We start from the raw sequence: 26,314 nt of genomic DNA on the forward strand, positions 1-26,314 counted from the left end.
AGTCTCTGGGTCAAGAAAAGCCCCATCCACAACAGGTGTTGATCACAAGATCCTTGGCTTTGAGCCTGACAATCGAGTGCACAGACTTCTGGGGGTCTGGGGTGAGTATATTCTACACGTGGGAGGGACATGCATCGCAGTCTTTATGAGGGCAGACTGTGGTGGATTATAGATCGTTGAGAAATATTTACTCTCTCCCTCTCCCTTCCATAGGAGGAAAGCACTTTCCAACATCACCGATGATGGGTTTGGCCACGTGAGTTGCTTTGGCCAGAAGAATGAGGTGTTCCATGGTTTTGAGTGGACACCTAAAGAGGACCTCATTTTTCTGCTTTTTTCTCTTGTGCTTGAGCTGTCACTGTGAGAAGGCAATGGCCAGGCCAGCATCCCGGCCGTGGGAGCAAGAGGAGAGTCACTGCTCCAGCCCAGCTGACCGGATTAGCGGCCCCCAGAGATGCCCCGCCCAGCCCAACCTGGATCAGCCAACCCTCAGTTGGCCCAGATTCAGAAGTTCAGTAGAGGTTTATCGTGCTGAAGCTTCGTGGATATTGGTACGCAGCACGACTGTGGCCGTGGTTAGCTGATGGGGCCATGGGGCCAGGATGGGCTTCTTAATACCGTGACTCATCAAGTCTCAGGGAGCACTGAAAAATTTGTGGCCTCCCTCTGCCCCCAAAGCAGGGCAGAGCTGCTTCCAGAGACTTACCATGTGGTGAGGCAGAGGAGGAACAACGCCTGAAGATAAGCTTTGAAGGCGGCAGACATAGGGCGCCGGCAGCTAGGCTCGGTTCCTCCTCCTGAGGGTGCCATCAGCTAAGTGAGTCTTCCTCGCTGAGGAGTGAGGCCCCGAAGTGTGACTCCAGCTGTAAGTCTTTCCAGCAGGAAACTATGGCCAGACACACAGGGAAGACTTTTGGGGTGCCCTGCGGAAAGGAAACCTGCTGCTAAGTTGTTTTCCCTGGGGGTTTCTTACGTGCCTCAGTGCACTTGGTCACCCGCTGCAGAGCCGAATGCCTTCTCCATGGCTTTGGCCCCGGACACTCTGAGGCAGGTGCCAAGGTTTTTCTCATGGAGAGGAAGGGGTTCAGGGGCCCAGGGTGCCTGGCCCTACAGAAAGGGACTTCTAGCCCCTCCAACACAGTCTCAGGCCCTCCCCTCTGTTCTCCTGTGCCAGAAACCATCTCAGTCTGTGTGTCCTACTCACTGGCCCCGAGGTTCCGTGTAGTGGCCTCATCACTGCTAATGACTGACTGCTGGCTTGTTAGACCTGGGCGCTCCCTGTGTGCTTGCCAGGGCCACCTCCTAGGGCTCAGAGTTACAGCTCATGGCCGCTCCCCGTGGGCCCCTCCGCCCCAGGCTGGCTGCTGGGGATCAGGCAGCTCCATCTGGCTGTCCTTTCTCCTTTTGCCAGCACCAGAGCACAGGGGTCCATCTTCTCCCCTGACCTCCACCCTGACTTAAGAGCGTTCATCAAATTACCCATCAGAGAGGGGATCCTGACCCGAGGAGTGCTTGGGGATATACCTGGGTCTGGTACACAAGGTTCTCGACAAACCAACTTAGATGTTCAGATCGGCTCGCCAGGAACAACCACCGGATATTCACCGTAAATCGTCAAACCCTGCCTGCCCCTCGCCCCCAGAGACAACAAACAAAACAGCCAGTAAATGCCTCAGCATTAAACATTTCCCGGCGAAGGCGGGACAGTCAATTTTGACACTGTTGTGAAAAAATACAGCCTAGTTTCTGTTCAAATGCACCAAATTTACTGCTCAGGTTCTCATTAACTACTGTCAAGGATTGAAGCAGATAGACAAAATAAATTATGAAAAAATTACTTTTTTAATGTACAAAAAGACTTATTTACAAGTTGAGCGTGTCATCTCAATTCATAGCATGTAGAAAAAGCTAAATATTTTGGAGATATAAATTTGGCTGGCTGATTCACCTACAGTATTTCCAGGGATGACGCCTTCTGTACAGACTATACAAAGGCTGGGAATGGCTGGCGAAATCCTAGCGCAGGGAACGAATGAAAACCACCACAGAGCCCAGACCCTCGGAGGCGTCCCAGGGCTGTTATCTGGCATTGGCTTTGTCTTTGGACCCTAACAAAGCATCTGATGTTCTGGGATGCGGAGGGCCCAGGTAAGGTTTTGGCCCTGTCCTGGTTGAGGCCAGGGTCACAGTATCAGGCTCGTGGTGCGGTTGGTTTTGGCAAGGTCACCACAAATTCAACGCTGGGAATGTGTGCGGTGTGTGTACGTGTGTGTGGTGGGGAGGAGGCATCAAGTCACCCGACAGTACGTTCAGGAGCGATGTCTTCTGATGCCAGTTCCAAATTCCATTTCCGGGTGGGGCTGGGTCACACCGAACAGGAAAATTCAGTGATGGTCCCTCAAGAGTCCCAAGAATCAACCCTGTCACCCTCCCACCCCCACCAAAAACACCATGCAGGTCATCGTACTTTGCAGAATGAGCAGGAGGACCAAGGGAAGGGAATCCAGAAGGTCCCGGGACTGCATGCTGTGTCTCGGCCCAGACCACTGGACTGCGGGTGAGCAGACAACACAGCCCGGGGGTAGCCCGGGCAGAGGCTGCTGTCAAGTCCTGGGCTTTTCCATGGTAAAGTGGGTGGACAGTGCACTGGAGAAACAGGATTGGGTAAACATACGACTTCCTCTTCTTACGGGTGGTCTCCAGGGGGGCCTGAGGCTGGGTCCCTGGTGCTCTCCCAATTTCTCGAGGCCCCGTGCCAGGCTTTGGCTCACCTGGGTCCATCCCTAACCCACAGCAGCTCCAGCAGCCCCGAGGTATTTAGAAGTTAAGTGTTCTTTCCAGGAAAGGCTACATTCGACATGCATGAGCACTGTAAACACGGTCTGGAGAAGTCAGGGCAGCTTCTGGGCTTGCCCCAAGGACTACAATTTTTCTTTTCTTCTCTGGCAATCCTTCCATACTTTATCCATTCATATGCATTTGGACAGCCTGCCAGTGGCAAACTCGGCTTTGTGGGGGCAGACGTGCCGGCGCTACCAAACCTGGAATCAGGATGTGCTTCCAAATCATCCAGGTAAAAATCTTTTTTCTTCCTCTGCAGCATGGGGGATGTTAGAGGCCTCAAGAAGTAAGCTTCATAGAAGAATTCTTTTACCTCGCAGGTACGGGAATGAGAAGCTTATTTTCCTGGATTGGAATATCCAGTATGGCTTTCAGATTCAAACCCAAATGTGGTTCCCTCTACCTTCTTTCCTCGTGTACTTGGAAAGCCCTTGGCCAACGGGATCCCTCATTAGCCAAATGACAGAGGTGAAGACGCTAGAACAACTTGGTCCTATAAACACCAAAGCCTGGGAAGCACTGTGCAAACGAGTTTTTCATTTCTACCTTGCCTTTCCCATTGAGACTTTTTTCAGTGTTCTGAAAAATAACCCAAAAGAAGACCAGACAGGATGCACACAAACCTGCCCTTAAAGCATTTGTAGTCTGAACTGACCACTGGCAACACTCCCTCAGACCTAGTTAATACTTTTTTGGAAAAAGACAAAATTGACGGAAGCCCCACGCTCTGGGAAATGATGCTTCCTCCGAGTCCACTGAGGGCCAGGAGCTGGGGCCTTAGGTCATCATGTTCAGGAACTTGCTCTCCTCGGCCAGGCTGGTGAGCATGGAGCTCATGTCCCCAACAGCCATGTTGCTGATGCCCGTGGGGATGGAGGGCAGAGTCAGGGAGTTCCGGGGGGTGGTGAGGCAGGAAGAGCTCTGGGAGAGGCTGTGGAGGAGGCTGGGACTTAGGGCACCCGAGAGCAGGCTCGAGTGATCGCCATCATCCATGATGGCATCGAAATCTATCTGGGGGGCCTCCAGGAGCTGGGAGTCCACAGTACTGGACACCTGGTTGACCCCGGGCGAGGGCAAGGGCTGGGGCTGGATGCTGTCTGGGCAGGCCTGTGGCTGCGGTGGCTGGGGCCGCATGACCTGGCAGCCCACGTGGTTCTCCAGGCCTCCGTTCTGTTCGTACATGTGGATCTGGCCGTAGTAGTAGAGCATGCTGTGGTCCTGGGCCCCGGCCGTGTCCTGTGGGGGTGGCTGAGGAGGCCGGGACACCATGTTGCCCATCGCTCCTTTGGGCCCATCTGCCATCTCCTGGTTGGCCGACACAGCAGCCATGGCGTGGCTGGTGGCCCTGGCATAGGCCAGCTGTAGCCCAGCCCGCACCCCTCGGTGGCAGCCAGCAGGACTGGGCTCAGCAGGTGGCCGGGGTTGCACTAGGCCAAAGCTGGATCCAGCCACCCCCATGGCGCCCTGCTGGGGCTCCATGAAGCCGGGTGGCTGGGAAGGCAGAAGGTTGGGGCCCTGGCGGTAGCCCTCCTGGCTCATGGGGGTCACCAGGTGATGGCTCTGCTGTGGGTAGCTCTGGGTAGAGTGAAGGGGTGGCATCCCAGCCACCGCGGTATTGGGGATTCCGAGTTCCCTGCGGTTGCCTCCCATCATGGTGGCTTCGGGAGCAACTTCCATTTGCTGGGGGAGCCCCAGGTGGACTGGCTTGGCTGCCATGTTGCTGCAGGATGGGGGGTACTGGTTCAGGGCCCCACCCATGGTACTGGGGCTCAGCTGGGGGTGGGCTTGCCCATAGTTGGTGTGGGGGCTCCCGGTGGTTGTCATATTGGGACACTGCCCACCTGTCCCAGGCTGCCGCAGCTGCTGCATATAATTTACCCGAGGCATGGAGGGGCCGCCCCCGCAGGGCTGAAAGTGTGCCTGCTGGGCGGTGTCCAGGGCCCCGGGGCTCAGCGGCAGACCTTGCGGACTATAGCCTGGGTACTGGCCGAAGGCCGGCTTCTGCTGTGCCACAGCCAGGTTGCCCTGCGGAAAGGGCAAAGGCTTCCCCTGGCTGGCCAGGGTGTCCATGGTGCCGGAGCTCACCTCATTCCACTGCACCGGCATGCTGTTTTTGTTCAGGCTGGGGGGAGCCGCGTAGCCCAGCGGGCAGCCTCCCAGCACCGGGGCGGCAGGGCCCACGTTGGAGTCCGCAGCCACCATCCTGCGCTGGCCGTGCAGCCCCGGGCTGGGCAGTTTGGGGTTCTCAGAGAAGCAGGTGCTTTCCGGGGGATAGGCCTGCGGGGGGCTGTCGTCCAGGGTCCCGCCGGCGTGAGCCTTGATGTACTGCACCACGTCGTCGGGCAGCACGAGGTCGTCGTCGGGCAGCACGAGGCCGATCTCAGGCCCCGCGCCGTCCGCCCCCGCCGCCAAGGCCTCCATGGCCACGTGTTCGCTGATGCTGGGAGGCCGGGGCGAGTAGGCGCCGCGGGCCAGGCCGCCGTCGGCGCTCGCGAGGCCGGGCAGGCGGAGGCCTCGCCTGTCGGCGCAGGGCGGCAGCGGGGTCGGGTTCACGTCGTGGGCGCTGTGGAAGCGCTGCACCCGCGGGGCGGCCAGGGCGTCGGGCCGCCTCACCGGGTCGCTGGCCCGCCGCGCCCCGCCGCCAGGCGCCTCGTGGGGGAAGGCGGGCGCTGGCCCCGCGTGGCCGTGGGCCGGCCCGTCGCTGCCCCGCCGCGGCCCCAGCGGGCGGGGGCAGGGGACGGGCGGCGCCAGCCTGGTCCGCAGGCTCGCGCGCTCCAAGCCGGGCAGCGGGGTCGGGGGCGGCCCGCCGGTGGCCGCGGCGTACTTGGCCCGCAGGCTGTACTGCTGCGCCGGCGTGAGGCTGAGCGGCCCCGCGCCGCCGCCGCCGCCGCTGCCGCCGCCGCTGCACTGGCTGGCCTCGCTCGAGCGCCGCGACGCGTCGGTGGAGATCGGATCGTAGGAGTCGGCCGAGCTGGCGTTGTGGGGGCGGCCGGCGCCCAGGGGCGACGCCTCGCTGGAGCGGCGGCTGGAGAAGTAGGGGGAGATGCCGGAGGAGCGGCGGCTCACGGTGTAGGCGGAGCTGACCGTGCTGGTGGAGCTGTCGCGGCGCTCCTGCAGGTGGCTCAGCATGGTGACCTCGCTCGCAGACAGCTCGGACAGCCGCGGGTTGGGCAGTAGCCCCGCCGGCCCGCCGCCCCCACCGCAGCCGCCGAGGTTTTCCAGGATGGAGCCTGCGGGAGAGGAGAGGGGTCAGCGGCCGCGGACAGGGCGCGGCTGCTCTGCCTTTGACCGAGCTGAGCCTGCGGCTGCTGGACCCTCCTACCAGGCCCGGCACACAGCAGGCGCTCAACTAGTGACTTCTAAATGAAAGGAGGGAAGGGGGGACAGCAAGTGAATAAATGATGGCCCAGTGGGAGTCGGGAGGCCTGATTCCAATTTTAGCTGCCATTGCTTGGCGGGCCTTGAATTCTCATTCTGTCGGAACCTTAGTTTCTCCAGCTGTAGATAAAATGTGCCTCTCCACAAGAGGCGGTTATTGAGAGCCCGGGAGGGCCCTGGCCACTGCCTCCCTGCACCTTCACCATCTGGGCCTGGCTGTGGCCAGGCTGGCTCCCCAGGGGCTGGGTTTATAGGCAGCCCCCTGAGATGCACATGCATGGAAGGGAGTGTAGGCGCCAGAATGCGGGGAGGGGCGGGCAGAGAAGTGTGCGGCCACGCAGACCCCACGACAGCTGATGTCACAGGGAGCTCTGGGCCTTGAATGGCCTTACACTCCTGCCGTGATCAGTCACCGGATGGGGGCCACCCCGGGAAGGGGTGACCTCGGGTAAGGCAGCTGTCTGCAACCCAGGCGATTTCTGTATGAGGCGGAGAGTGGAAGGCCATGTGCCTGCAATTCCCGCAACAGCTGGGGCAACAAAGCCTCCCTTCGAGGGAGACCTGGGTGGTGCATCTCAGTGTCCACCACAAGGGCTGTGGGCCCAGCTCACTGCCCGGCCCCGAGTCGGCACTCAGGAAATGCTCCTGAGGACACCATGCAGCTCAAGGCCTGGCCAGCATGTCCCGAGGCTGTCTCGTGCATAAAGTCCTCCCTGTTCTTCCCCAGCTGATGTGCTGTCTCCCTCCTCTGCCCAGCTCCAGCCCGAGCTCTGTCCTCACTCCCCGGCTCCTCCCCCGGGCCAGTGTGCATCTCTTGGCATGGCCTTCTAACCACAGGGACTGGGATTATAGTGCTCTCCTCCCTAGGGCCTTTGCCACAGCGCCCAGAGCTGAGGCATGGTGTAGCTGAAAAAGCACGGGCTTGGAGCCACCTGGGCCTGGGCGGAGTCTCACTCAGCTCTGCCACTGAGCTGAGTGGGGCACTTTGACCTCTCTAAGCCTCATTTTCCTTATCTATGCAATGGGCTGGGAAGATCTATCCTATTGTGGGCAACCGGTGAGACGGCACATGGCGCTCAATAGAGGTGAACCTAGTGGGTGCTTGCCCCAGGCCCTGTCCCGCCCCTGCCTGCACGCCCGGGCTCTCCACTCACCACTTCCCGGGAGGGGAGGCAGCTTGGTGCTCCGGGTGTGCGGAGCCGGCCCGGCCCAAGAGCAGGAATCCTTGAGTGACTTGAGCTTCTCCTTCTTGAGCTGCTCCAACCGGTGCATGGCGGTCATATGTTTGCGCAGCTGCAGGCCACCAGCAGAGGGAGCGGCCAGGGCTGAGGCGTCGGCCCCCGGGGGCGTGTCATCCAGAGCCGTCAGGTCTCCCAGGCTCCCGGGCCCTGTCCCCGGCATCTCCACGCCACTGTCATTGTTGGGGGCACTGCCCAGGGGAGAGGGCTCACTGCTGCAGGACGACTGGGCCCCGGGGCTGGACTGACACAGCTACAGGGGGGTGTGGTGAGAAGGCACAGGGTCAGAGGGTGCGAGAAACCCCCTGGGCCTGTGCCCCTGCCCGCACACACGCTATGCCCTTGCACACTCGGGAAGGAGGCTGCCATGCAGAGGAGCTTCTGAGCATCACTATCTACAGCAGGTGGCCCAGTCACCTCACTTCTCTGAACCTCAGTTTCCCCAACTAGAAGATGCACCTGAGCTGCCTCTGGGACAGTGTCAGTGGCTAGATGGAAAGCCTCCGGTAAGGCAGAAGGTGCCCGGGGAACGGACAGCCCCACATTACGCTGCTTCCTGCCACTCAGTTCCCCCAGCCAGCGTCTGGGCCAGAGCTCCCTTTCAGCGTGCGGGGACACTTTGAGTCTGTGCCCCACAGAGGCAGCCACGGCTGCATGAAGTTGACATCAAAGAGGGCGGCTCAACATTCCCAACAACAGGGACGTGCCATGTAATGAAGCAAGACACAGTGGAGATCTGCTGACCTGGTGCCTTCTCAACAGGCCAGAGGCAGGTTGTCAGAAAGGCCAGGAAGACCAGGGAGGGTGGACCTGCTGGATGCAAGCCCTTGCCTGAAGGGCCACCCCAAACCCGTCCCCATTCTGGGTCGAAACGGAGGGAGGCAGAGAGTTCATGGCTCGTGTGTACAATGCAGGACTCCACACAACCTGGGCTGCCTCGACTGGGACCTGGGATCTGAGTGTGGCTGAGGCTCACTTCAGATACAGCCCCTGTGGGCTCCTTCCCAGGCCACATGCCCCCAACTTCTAGACTTTTCTGGAATTTTCAGTGCCAATGCTTCCTTCTGCCGTGGCATGACCTGCATTTCTCACGTTGGCACCGACCCTCCGTCGGCTGGTCCTTCCCTCCTCTGTGCCCTGAACTCACGCCTCCACTCAGCCCTGTCCCTCGTGGAGGCTTGGTCCCCACAGTTCGCTCCTGTATCTGCCAGCTTCACTCCTGCCCCACCAGCCTGTATCTGTCCCAGGGGTTCCGCCTGCAGTGCCTGGTGCCTACTGATCCAAACCCACTTTACCGGGCTCCCAAGGGGTCTGGACTGACACGTCAGTCTGCACCCAGGCAGCAGGCCTGGACCAGCACCCCAGCCCGCCCTCAGCGTGCCAGCCCGCCCACACCCCGGCCGGGCTTCTCTGCTCACCTCAGTACCGTCTATCCTTAGGGGAGGTACAGTCGAGAAAAAGAGGCGGAGACAAAGAACAGGTGGTTAGAACAAAAGGAGTGGAGGCCAAGGGGCAAGGACGCAGAGACAGGACAGAGGGGAGGGGACCAACACTAGCGCTCGCGTGCTGGTTGGAAAGGCAGACCCCAGGAACCACCCACAGACTGACCGCGTGGGGGCAGGCATCCCCGCGGCCCATGGCCCTGCCCAGAAGAATGGGACCTGGCACAAGACAGGTTCTATGAGAGGCCCAAGGTCGTGAAGGGAGGGAAGTCGAGCTGGAGAGAGGAAGACATCATCGTGCGCTTGCGGGGGGACACCGAGGCAGAGCCCCCAGCTGCAGTTGGGGCTCTGGGCCCTCATGCTGCTGGGCTTGATCTCCTGGGGGTTGGGAGGCATGCACTGGGGCCTCCACTGCCCAGCTCTGCTTACCCCGGAGCTCTCGGTCTTGATGGCTTTGACGTGTAGGCAGTCCTCCATGGCCTGGCTGGTGCTGCTGGCCTCGGCACTCTCCTCGGAGCCCCGGCCGCCGGGCTCGGCGCTGGCTTCATTGTCCCCGTTCTCCTTGAGCAGGGCGGCGCGGAGGTGCACGTCATTGCGCTGCTTCTTGGTGACGTGAGCATCCGGGCCGTGTACTGTTTTCACGTGCTTCCGGAGAGAGCTGGGGTCCGTGTATCGCTTGGTGCAGCCTGGGATCTTGCAGATATAGGGTTTCTGGGGAGAGGAGCAAGCCTATGTTAGGAGACTCTGAGTGGGGGCACTCCACATTCTCCCAAAGCCATGCCACGTCCTTTGGCTGGCATAGTCAGAAGGTGCTGGACCTCAGGGCACCCTGGATGGAGGCATGCCAGCTCCAGGGCCTGCAGGAGCTCAGCCCCACTGGTCTGATCTGCCATCTCTTCATGTGGGTCAGCACATGGCTGAGGAAGCCCTCATCACAAGCTGGGGACATAGATCAGAGACTCTGGAGGTGGTAGGGACCCAGAGCTTGGTGTGATTGTAATGCCGCCTCCGCAGGGACCAGGGCACTGGGATTTTTGATATCAGTAGGAGTGTATTACTTTGTAATACCCATGAGACAGCATTAACACCCTGATCTCTCTGATGAGGAAAAACAGGTTCACAGAGGCAAAGAAACTGGTTCAAAGCCACTTAGGAATGGGACGAAAACCCAGGGTTTCTGAACCTCAGTCCTGAGTTCACACACACACACACACACACACACACACACACACACACACACATACCCCACATCTACATGTAGACACACTCCCCTGTACCCCTCCACACATGTTCACACATAACACATGTCCACGCAGACACACCATACACGCACACATGCATATACACATGTACATGTGCACAAGTGCATAACACACATCCTACAAATATGCATCCACACAGACCCACATAATACAACCGCACATACTGGGCGCAAGTCCCGGGATCACTCCGCTGAGTCCACCCACACGTTAGCACCGTCGCCACCGCCTGTCCTGGTTCCCCACCCCAGGTTCCCTCAGCCCAGCCCCGGTCCAGCCTGGTTCCCGGGAGGATGAAGTTCATGTATAAAGAGGGGCATCCGTTTGAGAAATGCCGCTCTGAGGGCGAGAAGATCTGAAAGAAATACCCGGGCCAGGTTCCGGTGACAGTAGAAAAGGCTCCCAAAGCTCAGATAGGAGACCTGGACAAAAAGAAAGATCTGGTGCCTTCTGATCTCACAGTTGGTCAGTTCTACTTCTTGATCCGGAAACGCATTCATCTCCAAGCTGAGGATGCCTTGTTTTTCTTTGTCAACAATGTCATTCCACCCACCAGTGCCACAGTGGGTCAGCTATACCAGGAACACCATATAGAGGACTTCTTTCTATCCATCACCTACAGTGAGGAAAGTGTCTACGGTCTGTGAAGCTGCTCCCCCTGAGGTGGGGGCTCCTGTTCTACAAAGAGAGAGGTGGCCCCCCCCTTCCTTGACCTACTCCTCCTCGGGGCTCAACCACCACATCCCTTCTATAGGACCTGCACTTCCTAATGTTTGAGGCTCTCCTCCAGCCCCTCTAAGCAGGAGGGCTCATGGGGGAGGTGGCCTCTTGGACCTCTCCTTTCTCCCCTTGCTCTTACCACCTTTCCCACTCTGCTTTAGACTTCTCAATTGTCAATCTCTGTCACATCCAGTGATTGTTTTGGTTTCTGTTCCCTTTCTAACTGCCCAAGGGGCTCAGAACGCCAACATTCCCTTCCTTTCACTACCTTCTTTTTTGGGGGTAGATGGAAGGGACTGAAATTGTGGGGGGCGGAGGGTAGGAGGCACATCAATAAAGAGGAAACCACCAAGCTGAAAAAAAAATACATACACACATACATCCACATACACGGAAACATCCACACACATACATAAACACACCCCTCTCCAAGGCTAGCTCTTGTCTGTAGAGACCCTGAAGGACTTAGATTCCTTTGGGAATTCCTCTGATTTCCTACCAGGAAATCCTCTTGGGATCTAAAATGTAGCTAAGCTTTTAGAAACGTTCCTTCCTGAGTCTACCCGAGCAAAAGCAGTTGAATGTCTGGGCCTGGACTGGGAGGCAGATACAGCAGACTTCTCTCCCTGGGCTCTGTCAGCCCTGCCAGGGGCTCTGGCTACCTAGGGAGACAAAGGCTGCTCTGTGCCCTATCAGTGGGGGGCTGACAGCTCCGGTCACTCAGACAGCAGTAGCGGTTACAGCATGTCGTTGCCAGCTGCGCGGGGTGGAGGGGCAGGGGCCTGCCGATGCGTGCTGAGCTCAGATAGTAGGCTGCGGAGGGGGCGAAGGGCATCAGGCACCTAGGTACCTGACGGCCTACTAGAAGCCATGGGGTGATGCATTTATGCACATGTCGATGGGGCCCCACGTGCATGCGCTGTGCACACCCTGGCCGGGTACCTCGTTGGAGTGGGTGCGGTTCTGATGCTTGGCGCGGTCTGAGGCATTGGAGAAGGCCTTGTTGCAACCCTCATGCTCACACACGTATGGTTTCTCCCCAGTGTGGGACCGCAGGTGAGTCTTCAGGTTCTCCAGGCGAGAGTAGGCCTTCGAGCAGCCCTCGAACTGGGAAAAGGTGGGTTCGGTCAGTGAGAGTGCCCCAGATCCAACACGGGGAACCCGAACTCAGGGGCTGCCCCGGCTGCCTCCTCCCCAGAACCCCCGTCCGCTGCACCCCGCAGGTGCACCCAGGAGTGTGTGTTTCAACAATAATGTCCACCTTGCTTTCTGACTATAAAACAACATAAGACCACTCTAAAAAACTTGGAAAGGATGGAAAAGTGCAAAAAGAGAAATGAAAACCATCAGCTGCCCAGGGACAGCCTCTGCCAACATCCAGGTAAGTCTCTCTCTGGGGACTTTGTAGTTCATCCCAAATGTTTAAAAACCCAAACTGGGAATATATCATGTATTTAGTTACATATTCTGTTTGTTAAAATCAATGGTACATGGTGAGAATCTTCCCGTATCATTAAAAACTTTTTGAAAATACTCTTTTAACTGTTTCCAGGGCTACTCCTTGATTAGAATGTTTGTGTGCATTAAAACGTGCTGAGAATAAAATCCAGGGGCATCTGGGTGGCTCAGTTGGTTAAATGGCCAACTCTTGATCTCAGTCAGGTCTTGATCTCAGGGTTGTGAGTTCAAGCCCCATATTGGGCTCCATGCTGGACATGGAGCCTACTTCAATCCAATCCAATCCAATCCAATCCAATCCAATCCAATCCAGTGTTCTCCAAATCCTTGAGTGAACTGGCCTCACCTTCGCTCTGGTCATGCTGGTCGCCTTTCAGTTCCATGGCCCCACTAAGTTCTTCCCCGCATGGAGCCTCTGCACACATAGTACTCTCTGGCTAGAACCCTAGCCGGATTCTGGCCTGGCTCATTCCCTCTCAATGTCTTAAGGTAGTTCCTCTAAAAGAATTTCTCTGATCTTCTTAATCATAAGACTACCTTTTTTGCTTTATACTTCCTACCACACTTCATAATCTTCATCATTTTGTTATCTGGCCTTCCCATAGGAAACAAGCTCCAAGAGAACAGGTACCTTCTGGATCATGTTCATTTTTGTGTTCCTAGTATTTAATATCAGATGAAAAAATTTTTTTTGGCACTCAAGAAGCATTTTTGGAAAGGAAGGAAGGAGGGAGCAAGAAAGAGTGGCAGAGAAGGAGGGAGAGAGGAGGGAAGGATGGATCACTGTAGGAGGATCTAAACCTATTCCCAAGATACTGCAATAGCATCTAATGTTCCTATGAAAATTGCCCTCAGAGTGACCCCAGTAGAAACTGGCACACTGTTTGCATCCTCCCCTTTTTTCCTGACCAGTCTGAGTATATCTGGTACATTGATCTGTTTCTTCAACTCACAGCTCGTACCATAGGGCTATGGTTTGCTATAACTCAGAATGTTACAAAAATAACTTGCTGCAAAGGACCCAGAAGAGCCAAAATAATCTTGCAAGAGGAGGACAAATTTGAAGAACTGACACTCCCAATTTCAAAATTTACTATAAAACTACAGGAATCAAGACTGTGTGTGGTGCTACCATAACGACAGACATAGAGATCAATGGACTAGAAGTGAGAGTTTAGAAATAAACTCATATATTAGGGTCAGGTGATTTTCAATAACGATGTTAAGGCCATTCAATGGGGAAAGAACAGTCTCTTCAACAAATGCATCAGAACAACTAGGACAGCGACATGCAAAAAGAATGAAGCTGGACCCCTACCTCACACTGTATACCCAATGGACTCAAAATGGATTCAAGACCTAAATGGTAGAGCTACCCTATAAAACCATATGTGTGTGTGTGTGTGTGTGTGTGTGTGTGTGTGTGTGTGTGTGTATAAGATTATATATTTATAAACTATAAAACTCACAGAAGAAAACATAGGGGTAAATTTTTGTGACCATAGATTAAGCAATGGTTTCTTAGATATGATACCAAAAGCACCAGCAGTTAAAAAGTTGGACTTCATCAAAATTAAAGACTTTGATGCTTCAAAGGAAACTATCAAGAAAATGAAAAGAAACCCACAGAATGGGAGAAACTACTGGGAAGTCATATATCTGATAAGGGTTTAGAATTACTACAACCCAACAGTAGAGACAAGTAACTCAATTTAAAAAATGGGCAAAATACTTGAGTAGACCTTTCTCCAAAGAAGGTATACAAATGATTACTAAACTCATGAAAAGATGTTCAACATCATCAGTCATTAGGGAATCGCTAATCAAAACCACAATGAGATGTGACTTCACATCCCCTAAGATGACTGTCATCAAAAGACAAGTTAGCAAGTGTTAGCAAGGACGTGGAGAAATCAGAACCCTCACATATTGCTGGTGGGAATGTAAAATGGTGCAGCCTTTTTGGAAAGCAGTCTGGCTGGTCCTCAAAAAGTTGAACACAGAGTTACCATAGGACCCAGCAATTCTACTCTAGGTACAAACACAAGAGAATTGAAAACTTGTACACTAATGTCCAGAGCAGCATTTTTCATAATAGCCAAAAAGCGAAAGCAATGCAAATATCCATCAACTGGGTAAATGGATAAAAATAGTAAGATCTATCCATACAATGGACTGTTGCTTAGCCACAAGCAGAAACAAGGTATCGATAGATGCTATGACATGGATGAACCTTGAAAACATGCTGAGTGAACAAAGCCAAACACAAACGCTGTCCATCACGTGATTCTGTTTGAACGAATTATCTGGAATTCATAGAGACAGGGAAGCAGATTAGTTAGGGAGTTAGTGTTAGGGAGTAGGGGGGAAGAGGGCAGGGAGTGATTGCAAACAGGTCTGGGGTTTCTTTTGGGGGTGATGACAATGTTCTGAAATTAGCTATTGGTGATGGTTGCACAATTTAGTGAACATATTGAAAATCACTGACTTGTACATTTTTTAAACGGTGAACTTTACAGCATGTGAATTTTATCTCAATTAAAAAAAACTTGCCGACAAAGGTAGCATATTTCGTTGAATCCCGGTCACACCAATTTTAAGACAGCCTGATTTGAGAGATACTAAAATGAGAACAAAATGTCTATCTCAGAATTATAAAATAAGGTAATTCACGGAGAGTTCCCAGAGGCTTTAGCTGCAACCACATCAGTGCATCACTGGTCCAGCAGTGGCCCTTTTAAAGAGGGAGCAGTTGTGTGTTAAAAAAAGGTCTTGCCAATCACAGCCACAGATTCTGTTGACATCTCAAGGGAAACTGTCTAAAAGGTCTTATTTTTGTGTCTACGTTAAAAAAAGAAATTCAGGCCACCTGGGTGGCTCAGTTGGTTAAGCGTCTGCCTTCGGCTCGGGTCATGATGCCAGGGTCCTGGGGTGGAGCCCTGTATCGGGCTCCCTGCTCTGCAGAGAGTAGGCTTCTCCCTCTGCCCCTTCTCCCTGCCCATTCTCTCTCTCTCTGCAATAAATAAAATCTTAAATAAAATAAAAATTAAAAAAGAAATACAAAAAATAAAGAAATTCAACCAAAGGGATGTTGCTCCAGCTCTGACTGGTCAGCGAAGCTTTTCTCTCTGTGTGTAGAGGGGCTGGGAGGGGCAGGCTAGGGGGTGCTACTGGGCTGGCACCTGTGTCTGGGGTCTGCCAGCCGAGGGAACTGCAGGGGTATAGCTGTACCGTGGGGCTCATGGACACACAGACACAACTACAGAGCCACCAGCACATCCCCACTGCAGTTACCGAGATGCACGCACCGTCCGAGTCCATCAGAGCTCTGGGGAACAGACAGATGGGGGGACTCAAGAATCCCCCACGGGACAGAAGGCCCAGGGCAGGAGCACAGACGACAACACATTTTGGAGGTGGGTCCCCGAGATGCTGCTGTGGCCTGTTCAACCCACGTTTCCCCATGGCCAGCCACGCCCATCACAGCCCACATCAGCCACGGGCGCGGCTGTCCTCCGGAGACCCAGAAGGGGGAAAGGGCCGCACCGGAAGCTCCGGACAACACGGGGGGAGTGTGGGGCACGGGAAGCTCCACTCACCGTGCACTTGTGCGGCTTCTCGCCCGTGTGCCGGCGCATGTGCACCACCAGCATGTACTGCGCCTTGAAGGGCTTCTGCTCGCGCGTGCAGGCCTGCCAACGGCACACAAACTCCTTCTTCTCCCCGTGGATGTGCTCATTGTTGATGTGCTGCCGGGAAGAAGCACATGGACGGCCGTGAGCCCGGCCACCCGCCCCTGAGGACCCCTCCTCCGACGTGCAGACCCCCCTCGCCCGACAAGACCACCGCCTGTGTGCCAGGCCACACCTCCTCAACAGCTCTCGTTAGCTGCCACTAACTGCAGATCTACTGTGTGCTATTCATCTCAGCGGCATTCCCCAATTAGACAATGATCAAAGTGACCATCCGTGATGGGCAAGGGCATCCCGCTCACCCCAGGCTGGGCTCCGGGCTCTGGTCGGGATGATGATGCTCCTGGGCTGCAAAGAGTAGGCACTAATGAACTGTAGCGAGGCTGACATGCACATGGTTGGTGCATGGGAAGCTTCTCCCAAGCTTGCCCCTATTGTCCCAGGAATTCCTGAATAACACTTTTTACCATAATGGAAACATAAAAGCATCCTCATCTCTACTTTTGACAGCAGCCTATGAGGTGATGGCTCCACCCCTTTTCACCGAGGCCCAGATCGATAGGTGGCCTGGGCAGGGCCCAGGCAGCAAGGGTAGGCGGAGCTCGATTCTGACCTTGATGCTGGGCTCTGGGCACTGTTTGAGGCTGTCCCCTGGCACACAATGGCCCAGGAAGGGAAAGCAGGTCAGCCAAAGACAGCACGACTGATCTCGAGGCATGGCCCGGGGAGCCCTGCATCCCAGGGCCAGCGGGGCCACCTCAGGCGAAGCTGGGAAGGGCAAGGACAAGAAGCCTTTCATGGAGGAGGGGTCCTCAGGATGCATCCCAGGCAGCACTGCCCTGGCCTGGGAATGGGACACTGACTTTCTTCTTTTCCCCGGTCCCCGCCCTCATACCTTCCAGCTTCTGCCTCAGGCTCATCACATGTGTGTCGCCTTGAGTAGTTTCTCCCTTGATATGGAGCAACAGGCCCTTTGACAGAAAGGGAACAGAGCAAGCTGCCCTGGGTAGACCCTTTGGATTTTAGTCACTTGCTTTGATTATTTCACTGAAGGCTGCAACACTCACTGGAGCAGGGGTATTACTAGCTCTGAGCTTAGGATGTGTGGGTATGTGTGGGGCCTCCAGACTTTTATGTCCTTAGGCTTTGAGGTTGCTTATCTATCTGGAGGAGTGAAAACAGGTGGTATTAGTCACTCACACAGTGGACTGAAAAAGTATACTGGACCTTGGGTGTTTCCTCTCCCTCTCGGGCTTCTCTCTAAAGGCCACCGGGGAGCCTCCCTGTGCCCCATCAAGGTCCCATCCTTCCCCTTCCACCTCCCTCTTGGTTCAAGGTCGTGTGCTGTGTGCGGATCAGGCTGGGCTTGCTTCCCCCAAGGGGGACGGGAGGGTGGGACACTCAGGTCTTGGCTGCCTGTTCTCTCCAGCCCCACCGCCTCTCTTCTCTCTGTTCTCCGCTCGTCTTCTTGCTTTCCCGCCTCCCACCCACCACCACCTCCAACGCAGTAGCCATTCGCCCCTTGTGGATTTGAGCCCTTGAAATGTGGCTGGTCCCAACTGGGATGGGCTGTTTCCAAGAGGGACAATAAAAAAAAAAAAAAAAAAAAGGATGTCAAATATCCCAATAATTCTGCTTTATGTTGATTACACGTCAAAACGATCACCTTTCAGATATATTGGGTGAAATAAAATCTATTTTTCAAATGAATTTCACCTGTTTCCTTTTACTCTTTTTTTAAAACGTGCTCCCAGGTTAATGTCAAGTTACATGCGTGGTGGGCCTTTGTGGCTGGCGGTGTCTTTCTACTGGACGGTTCCGCTGTTGATCTTTGTAAGCTGCAGGGCTGTTGGAGAGCCCGACCCAGAGGGACAGCAAGCCGCCAGGCCCACACGCCCCGAGAAATGGGCCCAGCTGTCGTGCATACAAATGCCAGTGTTGGAGCGAGTAAAATCTACAGCGCTTTGAACTTCCAGGGAAATCTTATCATATTAGCCTCACTTTCCATTTTTAAAGCCTTTCAAATGATAAAAATGCTTCCTGACAATGCCTTTCATTTTTTTCTTATTGGTTTACTTAGCAACAAATTGTTAATAATCGACTGGGGGCTCCGGCTCGCCTGTGTGCCTGCCACCATCCATCTTCCCAGGGAGCGGAGAGAAAGACACAGCTGGGCCGAGGGGCTGGCTCTCTTCTCATAGGGGCCTTCTCTTTCTGGGGCCAGGCAGCAGCGCTCCCCTGCACCCTGCAGGGACAGTCCTGGGCACAGGCAGAAGCCTGCAGCTAAAGCCTCCTGCCCCTGATGCCTTTACTGGAGGAGTTCCCTCCCTGCTCTTGGCGGCCCGGCTCGCTCATCACCGAGCACACCTCTCATGTCTGCATCTCCACTCTCTGCCGGCCCCCTCCCGGCCCCGCGTGCCGTCCTCTCTCACCTTTCATCTCATCTGATCCGTCCTACAACTCACAGCCCCCGTGGCCCCTTCTCCATCTTGGACTCCTCCACCCAAAGACGTGGTACAGGTTGAAAAATTATGCTCAATTTCCAGGAGGGATTACAGCAGTGCTGCTCCACCAGTGCTATGTCAGTGGCAACAGGTTTGCTGGGAAATCCTGGTCTCCTACGTGAGAATCGGGGCGGGAGGGGGGCAGATCCCCAGAGCAAAAGAAACCTCCAATATTTGAGAGTAACTCTCATGACCGGAGGGAGTGGGTGGTGTCCTAACTGCTGAGTGCACAGGGCTGGGGAGAAGCAAGCTCCTTTGGGGTGGCTTCTGGATGGGAACAGTGTGTGTATCTACCCTACCCAGCGATCAAGCTGCTAGTCTGGTGTGGGGCTCATCTCTACAGACTCTTAGTCCCCAAGAATTGTGTGTGTGTTTGTGTGCAGGGGTGGGGGTGGCTGGGAGGGTTATTCTTGAAGTCAATTTCTCTTCTGGATGCAGAAGAGAGATTCGCTCAGGCTGGTGTGGGGAACAGGGAGGAAGAGGTGGGAGGGAACCACCACGTATGAAATGCCACCTGCTACACACTTATGTGGGCATTCCATCTATAACCTTCACACACTCGCGAGGTAGGTTTCACCTGCCATTACAGGAGAAAAAAAGAACTGAGGCTCATGGGGGTTAAGTGACTTGTTCGGAACCACCTGGCTAGCTGTGATGTAGCCAGCTTTGAAGCCTCTGCTCTTCCCACTGCGGGTTACCCCCTCACTGCCGTCATGTGAATGCTGTTATAGAAGACTTCAGAGTGGGGACCAAGGGACATGACATGAAAGGCGCACCCAGGTCCCATGGCCTGTCAGCATCCAGGCACATTTAAGCAGCCCCCCTCCTGATATGGTACCAACACCCCATCGGCCCTTGTGTGTACTGGGTCTCTGGGAATGGTCTCCCAGAGGAAACTACTAATTCCTCCCTCCATGGAAGGAACTTCTTCAGGGTCTCAGGGTCAGGCTTGTTATGATCTTGCAGATGCTGGCTGGTTTAACTGGTCTTATTACCCTCTTTGCACTGGCTGCTAGGAAGCTCGAAAAAAGGATGTTTATATGACTTATAGTCCAGAGCACTTTATTTTTTAAAATACATTCTACTCCTGGCTTCATCTTACTGTTCCTTTCTTCTGAATTTTCTCATTTACTTATTTTTGTGTTAATCTCTTTTAGGACATATGCATTTGTAAGGACCCTTTTAGAAGCAGGTGGGGCCCACATAAATAATTACACCTCCCACTTCCAGAGGCTGTGGCTCAGGCATCTCCAGGAGCTGCCTCGTCCAGGCCCTTCTCTCCAGCAGAGGGCCTGGAAGCTCTGCCCGCCGGGGCAGGCTGCTGGGGCTCGGAAGCTTACATGCACTAGCTGTTCCTGCGTGTCGTACTCCTTGGTGCAGTCTTCCCAGTGGCAGTTGGTCTCGTAGATGATCACCTCGGCCTCCTGCTTACAGTCATCCCTGTCCAGGTCTTCCTTGAGCTCAGCGAGCTGCTCCTGGGGGGGGGGGGGGAGCAGAGCACACCCAAGGTGAGCCATCTTCAGCCACCTGCCCCTGACCAAAGGTCACTATTGGCCCCAGGCAGTCTGTGCCAAGGGCCACACGCATGCATGCACGCACATGCGCACACACGTAAGGACACGTACATGCGTGCACGCATATGTACATGTATGCACTTAGCCGCTTTCCTCAGCTGCCTCCCACCCAGCCCTCTCCTGTCCACACAGCTGTCCTGGGGCCCCTCCTTCCTCTCTCCTGCTGGCTTGTCATCACCAAAGTGTCCCATCATATCCTGGGTCAACTGACTTGGCAAGAAGAACAGGAGAAAAGAGGGCAGGGACTTTTGCTTCTTGGGTTTGGCTTCCTCCGGGGGGAAGCCGGGGTGGGCCCCAGGGGATCAGGGTGGGGGCGTTTTTATTTCGAGTGTGTACGAGGTCGGGTCCTGCACGGAGGCACGAGAACAGCCAACATGCGTCTGGCTTGGCCCTTCAGACCACTGACTCTCACGTGGCCCCCTCCTCCCAGGGACACACAGCATGCCCCGAGTCAGGCTCAGGGTGGAGTGAACGTCCTGCGGCAAATTCTCCCGCGACAGCCTAAGATGCGTGGGCGTTTGTATTCGTGCACCACAGCCAGGAAAACGGGTTTAGGGAGAGGCCACCTTGCTCTCTGCAGAGCATAGTGACTTCGTGACAGCCTAGATCTGCACTCTAGTCGCCCCATCAGGATGGGGCCCACGTGTGCCCCATTCAAGGCAGCAGAGGAAAGGCCCCCAAGATAGGCTTTCCCCCGATCACAGGTGCCTGGAATTCCTTTCAGAGAGCACAAAGCCTGTCACTGTCAGAAGAGCCAGAGACTGAGCATCTGTCCCACAGGGAGCCCCACCCCAGCTGATGCTGACGCGGAGCTGGTCAGGGGCGGCCTCTTGGCAAGGGACACAGGGGGCAGGCTGAGAGTTGGGGGGAGAAGGGGAGGCACAGATGTGCCAGGCTGGGACGAAGGCCCAGTGAGGACCTCCCCAGTGTTCCGCTGGCTCGCTAGGCAGGCTCAGAGCAAAGCCAGGCAAAGAGGCAGATGTTAGTTGCTTTCCATTTCACACTATCTATCAAACAGCAGGAATAGTCTGCCTTTCAGAAGAGCCCCTGGGGAAAACGTTTACAGCTCAGACTAAGGGGGAAACCTCCCCCACAATCAGGAGCCCCAGCCCCCACCTGCTCCAGAGACTGCGAAGCGGAGGCTGCAGCTCGCCCATTAGCCTCATTACTACTGCTGAGTCCATTTCTGGGCATGGGGAAATCGGCCTCACGGCTCCCCTGGCTGGCCGCAGACTCAGGGCCCTAACTAACTGTCCACTGGAGCTGCAAAGGGCTCCTCTCAGAGGAGCTTCTGATTGCTTCTCAGAGTGCTATTCAATTAATGCACTTGCCTTGAAAAGGCAAACGATGACGTGTGGTTTCCTAAGTTCATGGGCCGGCGCGGGGTCCACGTTACAAGGAAGTTGCAGGAGCGCCCCTGCCCGGGACCTTTAGCTATGGGAGGTCTGCAGGGTCGTGGCCCTCCTACACCTGCTCTGCATGGTCAGAAAAACTGCAAACAGACTTCTTATTTCATAAGCCGCATGTCCCACCCTTTTCCAAGAAGACTCTCGAACGAGCTGCCAGATGGACATGTGAGTGCAAGACGGTGCAGGGGCCATGGGTACACTCAGGCCTCCAGATGGAGCTGGGCATCATCCTCGCCCACAGTTTGGAGGGCTTAAGCAGAGTGGAGATTCATTATGCTGCACTGCCTGCCAAGGGGAAGTGTCCACCTTGCAAATGAGCCAGGTCACTGAATCAGGACACTGAGCGACACGGTGACAACCTCTCGTGATAAAGGGCTTTCTTTCCACTGACACGTTTGAGGAGCCAGGGCGGGCAGGAAGGAGGGCTTTGTGCTGCCTTTCTGAGTTAGAGGGGTAAGGCAGGGGTTCCCGGGGGCTCAGCGCCTGTCCTCGCTGCTACAGCACGTTTATCTCCCCTGGATATGTGCCGTCCTCATCAATTTCAACGGCCCCCGATGATGGCCGACCTCATGGAAACCATGCATCATGCCGAGATGCTTTGGCGTCAGCGAGGGGATAAGAATTTGTCACCAGCTTCTCTGTTTGCCTGACAATAACAGGACCCAATATTTCATAAAAATTAAGTGCCCAGAGCATGCCCGATGGTTTACAGGTTTGATAAAGGATGGTCTGGCAGATGTCCTGGAGATGGGGACAGGAGGTCCCCTGCATCCTTGGTGTCAAAGCTGGTGATTCTGGAGTAACAGATGGAGACCATGCCACGGTAAGAGGCCAGGGGGCGGGAGGCTCACCGGTGGGTTCAGCACTTACACCAAGCCCTTCCCATGACAGGCCTTTGCTCCAAGAACAGGGCCTGTCTCTCTCTGCTGTCTCAGAGTGTCGGAGTAAGGGGCAGGATCTCCAAAGGGACCTACACAGGGGTTTCTGCCCCACAACAGACCAGTCCCGGGCTCTGGGTTGCTCCATTCCTCACCTTTCTGCCAAGAATCATCCTCCTTTCCTTCCCTCTTCACCACGCCACTCACTCCCTCAAATGTGCATTGAGTCATTAGGAAATATTATTTTGGGGCACCTGGGTGGCTCAGTCGATCAGGTCATGATCTCTGGGTCAGGAGATTGAGTCCTGCATCAGCCTCTGTGCTCTGCGTGGGGTCTGCCTGAGATTCTCTCCCTCTCCCTCCCTACCCGCCGCCCCCCCCCCGGATGCATGTGCCTTCTCTCTCTCAAATAAATAAATAAAATCTTAATAAAGAAAGAAAATATAATTTCATAACGACTTGGCACCAGTCCCTGTGCAAACCCTGGTGATGTGGAGCCAAATCAGGCACTTCTCCCAAGGGCTGCCCTCTCCAAAGCTTAGAGTGCAGTGCAGGTGCTAGGGTGGGCTCTGAGCAGGAGCCCAGGAGGATCAGGAAAGGGTGCAGTGGCAGTGAGGGGGATCGGGTGGGGGGTGGAATTCCGGGAAGAGGGGGCAACGGGACAGGGGCCACAAGTAAGGAAGTGTGACCGGGGCTTGTGTGAGTTGCTGGGTGGAGATGGCTGCAGCCCCAGACATCCATCCATCCAACTATCCATCCACTCACCCATCCAATCCATCCAGCCAGCCATCCACTCACCCATCCAATCCATCCATCCATCCATCCACCCACCCATCCAACCAATCCATCCATCCATCCACTCACCCATCCAATCCATCCACCCATCCATCCACTCACCCATCCAATCCATCCATCCATCCACCCATCCATCCACTCACCCATCCAATCCATCCATCCTTCCATCCATCCACCCATCCATCCACTCACCCATCCAATCCATCCATCCATCCATCCATCCATCCACTCACCCATCCAATTCATCCATCCATCCATGCATCCATCCATCCACTCACCCATCCAATCCATCCATCCATCCATCCATCCATCCACTCACCCATCCAATCCATCCATCCATCCACCCATCCATCCATCCACTCACCCATCCAATCCATCCATCCATCCACTCACCCATCCAACCACTCACCCATCCAATCCATCCATCCATCCACCCATCCATCCATCCACTTACCCATCCAATCCATCCATCCATCCATCCATCCATCCATCCATCCACTCACCCATCCAATCCATCCATCCACTCACCCATCCAATCCATCCATCCATCCACCCATCCATCCATCCACTTACCCATCTAATCCATCCATCCATCCATCCATCCATCCATCCATCCATCCACTCACCCATCCAATCCATCCATCCACTCACCCATCCAATCCATCCATCCATCCATCCATCCACCCATCCATCCATCCACTCACCCATCCAATCCATCCATCCATCCACCCATCCATCCACTCACCCATCCAATCCATCCATCCATCCACCCATCCATCCACTCACCCATCCAATCCATCCATCCATCCATCCATCCATCCATCCATCCATCCATCCACTCACCCATCCAATCCAACCATCCACCCACCCATCCATCCACTCACCCATCCAATCCATCCATCCATCCAATCCATGCATCCATCCATTCTTTCACGCAACCCATGTTTGATGAGCATGTGATATATGGGGTGCCAGGGACACAGCTCTGGTCCTCCCTGAGCTCACGGTGTACCCACCCACTCTGGTTCACTCATTCATGCAGGCAGCTGTCCATTCATCCATTTGCCACCAGGGCTGAGGTCCCAGGTCCGCTGACCCAGCTGGAGGGTGGCCAGGACAGCCAGCAGGTTACCTGCGTCAGGGTCAATGGGGAGGCTGGCCGCAAGCCCTCGGCCTCTGTCTTGACCTTGCTGCGCTTATGAATGACGATGGGGTTGACGGTGCTGCTCACAGCCGACTCGCTGCTCGGCTTGTTCTGGAGGAGGAGTGTAGGAGAGCCCATCACACAGGGGCAGGGCGAGGACATGCCAAGTTCTGTTTGGGCTTTACCTCTGGGATCCAACCCACAAAGACTCGGCCAACACTGGTGTTTGAAGTTTCAGAAGCTGGCTCCCCGTACTTGGTCCTCTGGCCAGGGGCACAGCCAGAGAGAGCCCAGAGCTTGGTCTTCCAACCCCCCACCTCCATGGGAATGGAAAAGAAACTCTCTCTGGGAGATGCTGGGCACCATCACTCCTGTTCCAACAGCCTCAACTACTCAGCCCTCTGAAGCATGAGAGCAGGGGCAGCTCGGGGTCTGTGGAGAACAGGGCCTGGCCAGCCCAGGGAGCGGGAAAGAAGGGCCTAGTTCCTCGGGAGAAAGGGGCTAGAGCCACAGTGTCAGGTGGTGACAAGAGCTGACAGCCGCTGTCTGGGGGCAGGCCCTAGGTGGCCGCCTGGAGTCCTGGGGTGGAGAGAGAGGGCGTCCTGGAAGAGGGGCTTTTCTGGACAGGGGGGAGTCCTGCCTTCCTCCCAGCACGTGGTCACATCTGGGCTGTGCCCTGCCAGGTGGCTGGCCTGGACAATCCCTCTACCTCAAGAACTGTCATCGTGAATGTTAACCAGGATCCGGGTCTACACGGGGCTCTGTGCACATGAGCTCATGTATGCGCACAATGAGCCAATTAGGCGGCAGGCCCCACTTGGCACATGCATTAGCCCAGGCTGGAAGAGCTTTCGGCGAGTCAGGGTCCAAAACACAGTAGGACTGATTCCAAAGACTATGCCTCTCCATTCTCCAATAATGTCTCTATAATTCCATTTCCTCATCTGCAAAATGGGGCTCCCCTCACCAAATACTAATGGCATCTACTGTGTACAGGCACCATACCAGCATGCCCCGCCACACCAAAGGCCTGCTGGAAAGGTCAAATAGGATGGTCTTCTGTAAACTTGAGCTTTAAGACTAAACTGTATAGAGTACTCTGTCTGCCAGGCTCTGACTTCTAGACTTTCTGTGGTCTACTCATTATGTTGATTAGACAGGTGCCTGTGGAACTTACTGGCTGGCTACTTGCCAAGGAAAGGTGAGGGTGTCAGGACCCAGCCCCGGTCTCCTGACCCAGCATCCAGCCCTTTTGATCCCATGGCCTCTGCCCAGCAGACATCTCACCAGCTAGACCTGTGCCCAGAGTCCTTCCACAAGTTCCCGGTGGGAGAGGGCAACGATCAGCCCTCGTGGGGTCCCAAGAGCCCGGTGACCCACCCTGTGCACCCTGCACCCATCTACCTGGGTGTTGTCGCTCGGACAGTTGCTGCTGCTGCTGAGCTGGGTGGGCGTGGCATTGATAGAGGCGAGGGGCATGGGCTGCTGGGTCAGGAAGGTGGGTGAGGGCTGGATCAAGGGTGGAGTGTGTCCGAAGGCCGAGCCCAGGCCCCTCTGCTGGCTCAGGATCTGCTGGTAGGCCACCGGGTTGATGGGGTGGGGGAAGGTGAAGGCGGGGCTGCAAAGAAGAGCAGACAAATCAGGGACGGAGGTGGGGGCAGAGAGCACCCTGCCAGGGCCTGGGAGGGGAGTGTGGCTCATCTCACTGCCAGCAGGGCTTTACCTTGCTCAAGAGCCAGCAGTGGTTCCCCACTGCCTGCCACCTCAGGCCTCCCCTTCTGGGCTCACCCCCGGGCCCTGCCCCATGATGCAGCCTTCACTCCAGCAGGCCGGCCCCCAGGAGGAGCCAGGCCTCTCATCCTCACACCCTGGCCCGTCACCACTCTGACGCCTGAGAGGCACCCCTGCACCATCACTCCTGGACTATCTGAACCCCCCTGGGCCCCTGAGGCCGGTCTTGATGCCCCCTTGTCCAGGAAAGG

General features: G+C 55.5%; 1 protein-coding gene and 1 pseudogene across 1 annotated transcript in view; one reads left to right on the top strand and one right to left on the bottom strand.

Moving 5' to 3' along the window:
* Positions 1-1,829: 1,829 nt before the first annotated feature.
* The window catches only part of GLI2 (GLI family zinc finger 2), a 251,180-nt gene continuing 226,695 nt past the window's right edge, over positions 1,830-26,314 (bottom strand). The window contains exons 8-15 of the mRNA XM_035726928.1: positions 25,737-25,950; positions 24,321-24,443; positions 19,873-20,007; positions 15,936-16,085; positions 11,821-11,985; positions 9,329-9,610; positions 7,374-7,710; positions 1,830-6,071 (exon numbers count right to left, since the gene is read on the bottom strand). Coding sequence (XP_035582821.1) covers positions 3,619-6,071; positions 7,374-7,710; positions 9,329-9,610; positions 11,821-11,985; positions 15,936-16,085; positions 19,873-20,007; positions 24,321-24,443; positions 25,737-25,950 — 3,859 coding nt within the window. The 3' untranslated portion in view covers positions 1,830-3,618. The remainder of the gene's footprint in view (positions 6,072-7,373; positions 7,711-9,328; positions 9,611-11,820; positions 11,986-15,935; positions 16,086-19,872; positions 20,008-24,320; positions 24,444-25,736; positions 25,951-26,314) is intronic.
* LOC113920981 lies at positions 10,452-10,805 on the top strand (annotated as a pseudogene).

The sequence above is a fragment of the Zalophus californianus genome, chromosome 3, assembly GCF_009762305.2.
Source record: "Zalophus californianus isolate mZalCal1 chromosome 3, mZalCal1.pri.v2, whole genome shotgun sequence".
Lineage (NCBI taxonomy): Eukaryota > Metazoa > Chordata > Mammalia > Carnivora > Otariidae > Zalophus > Zalophus californianus.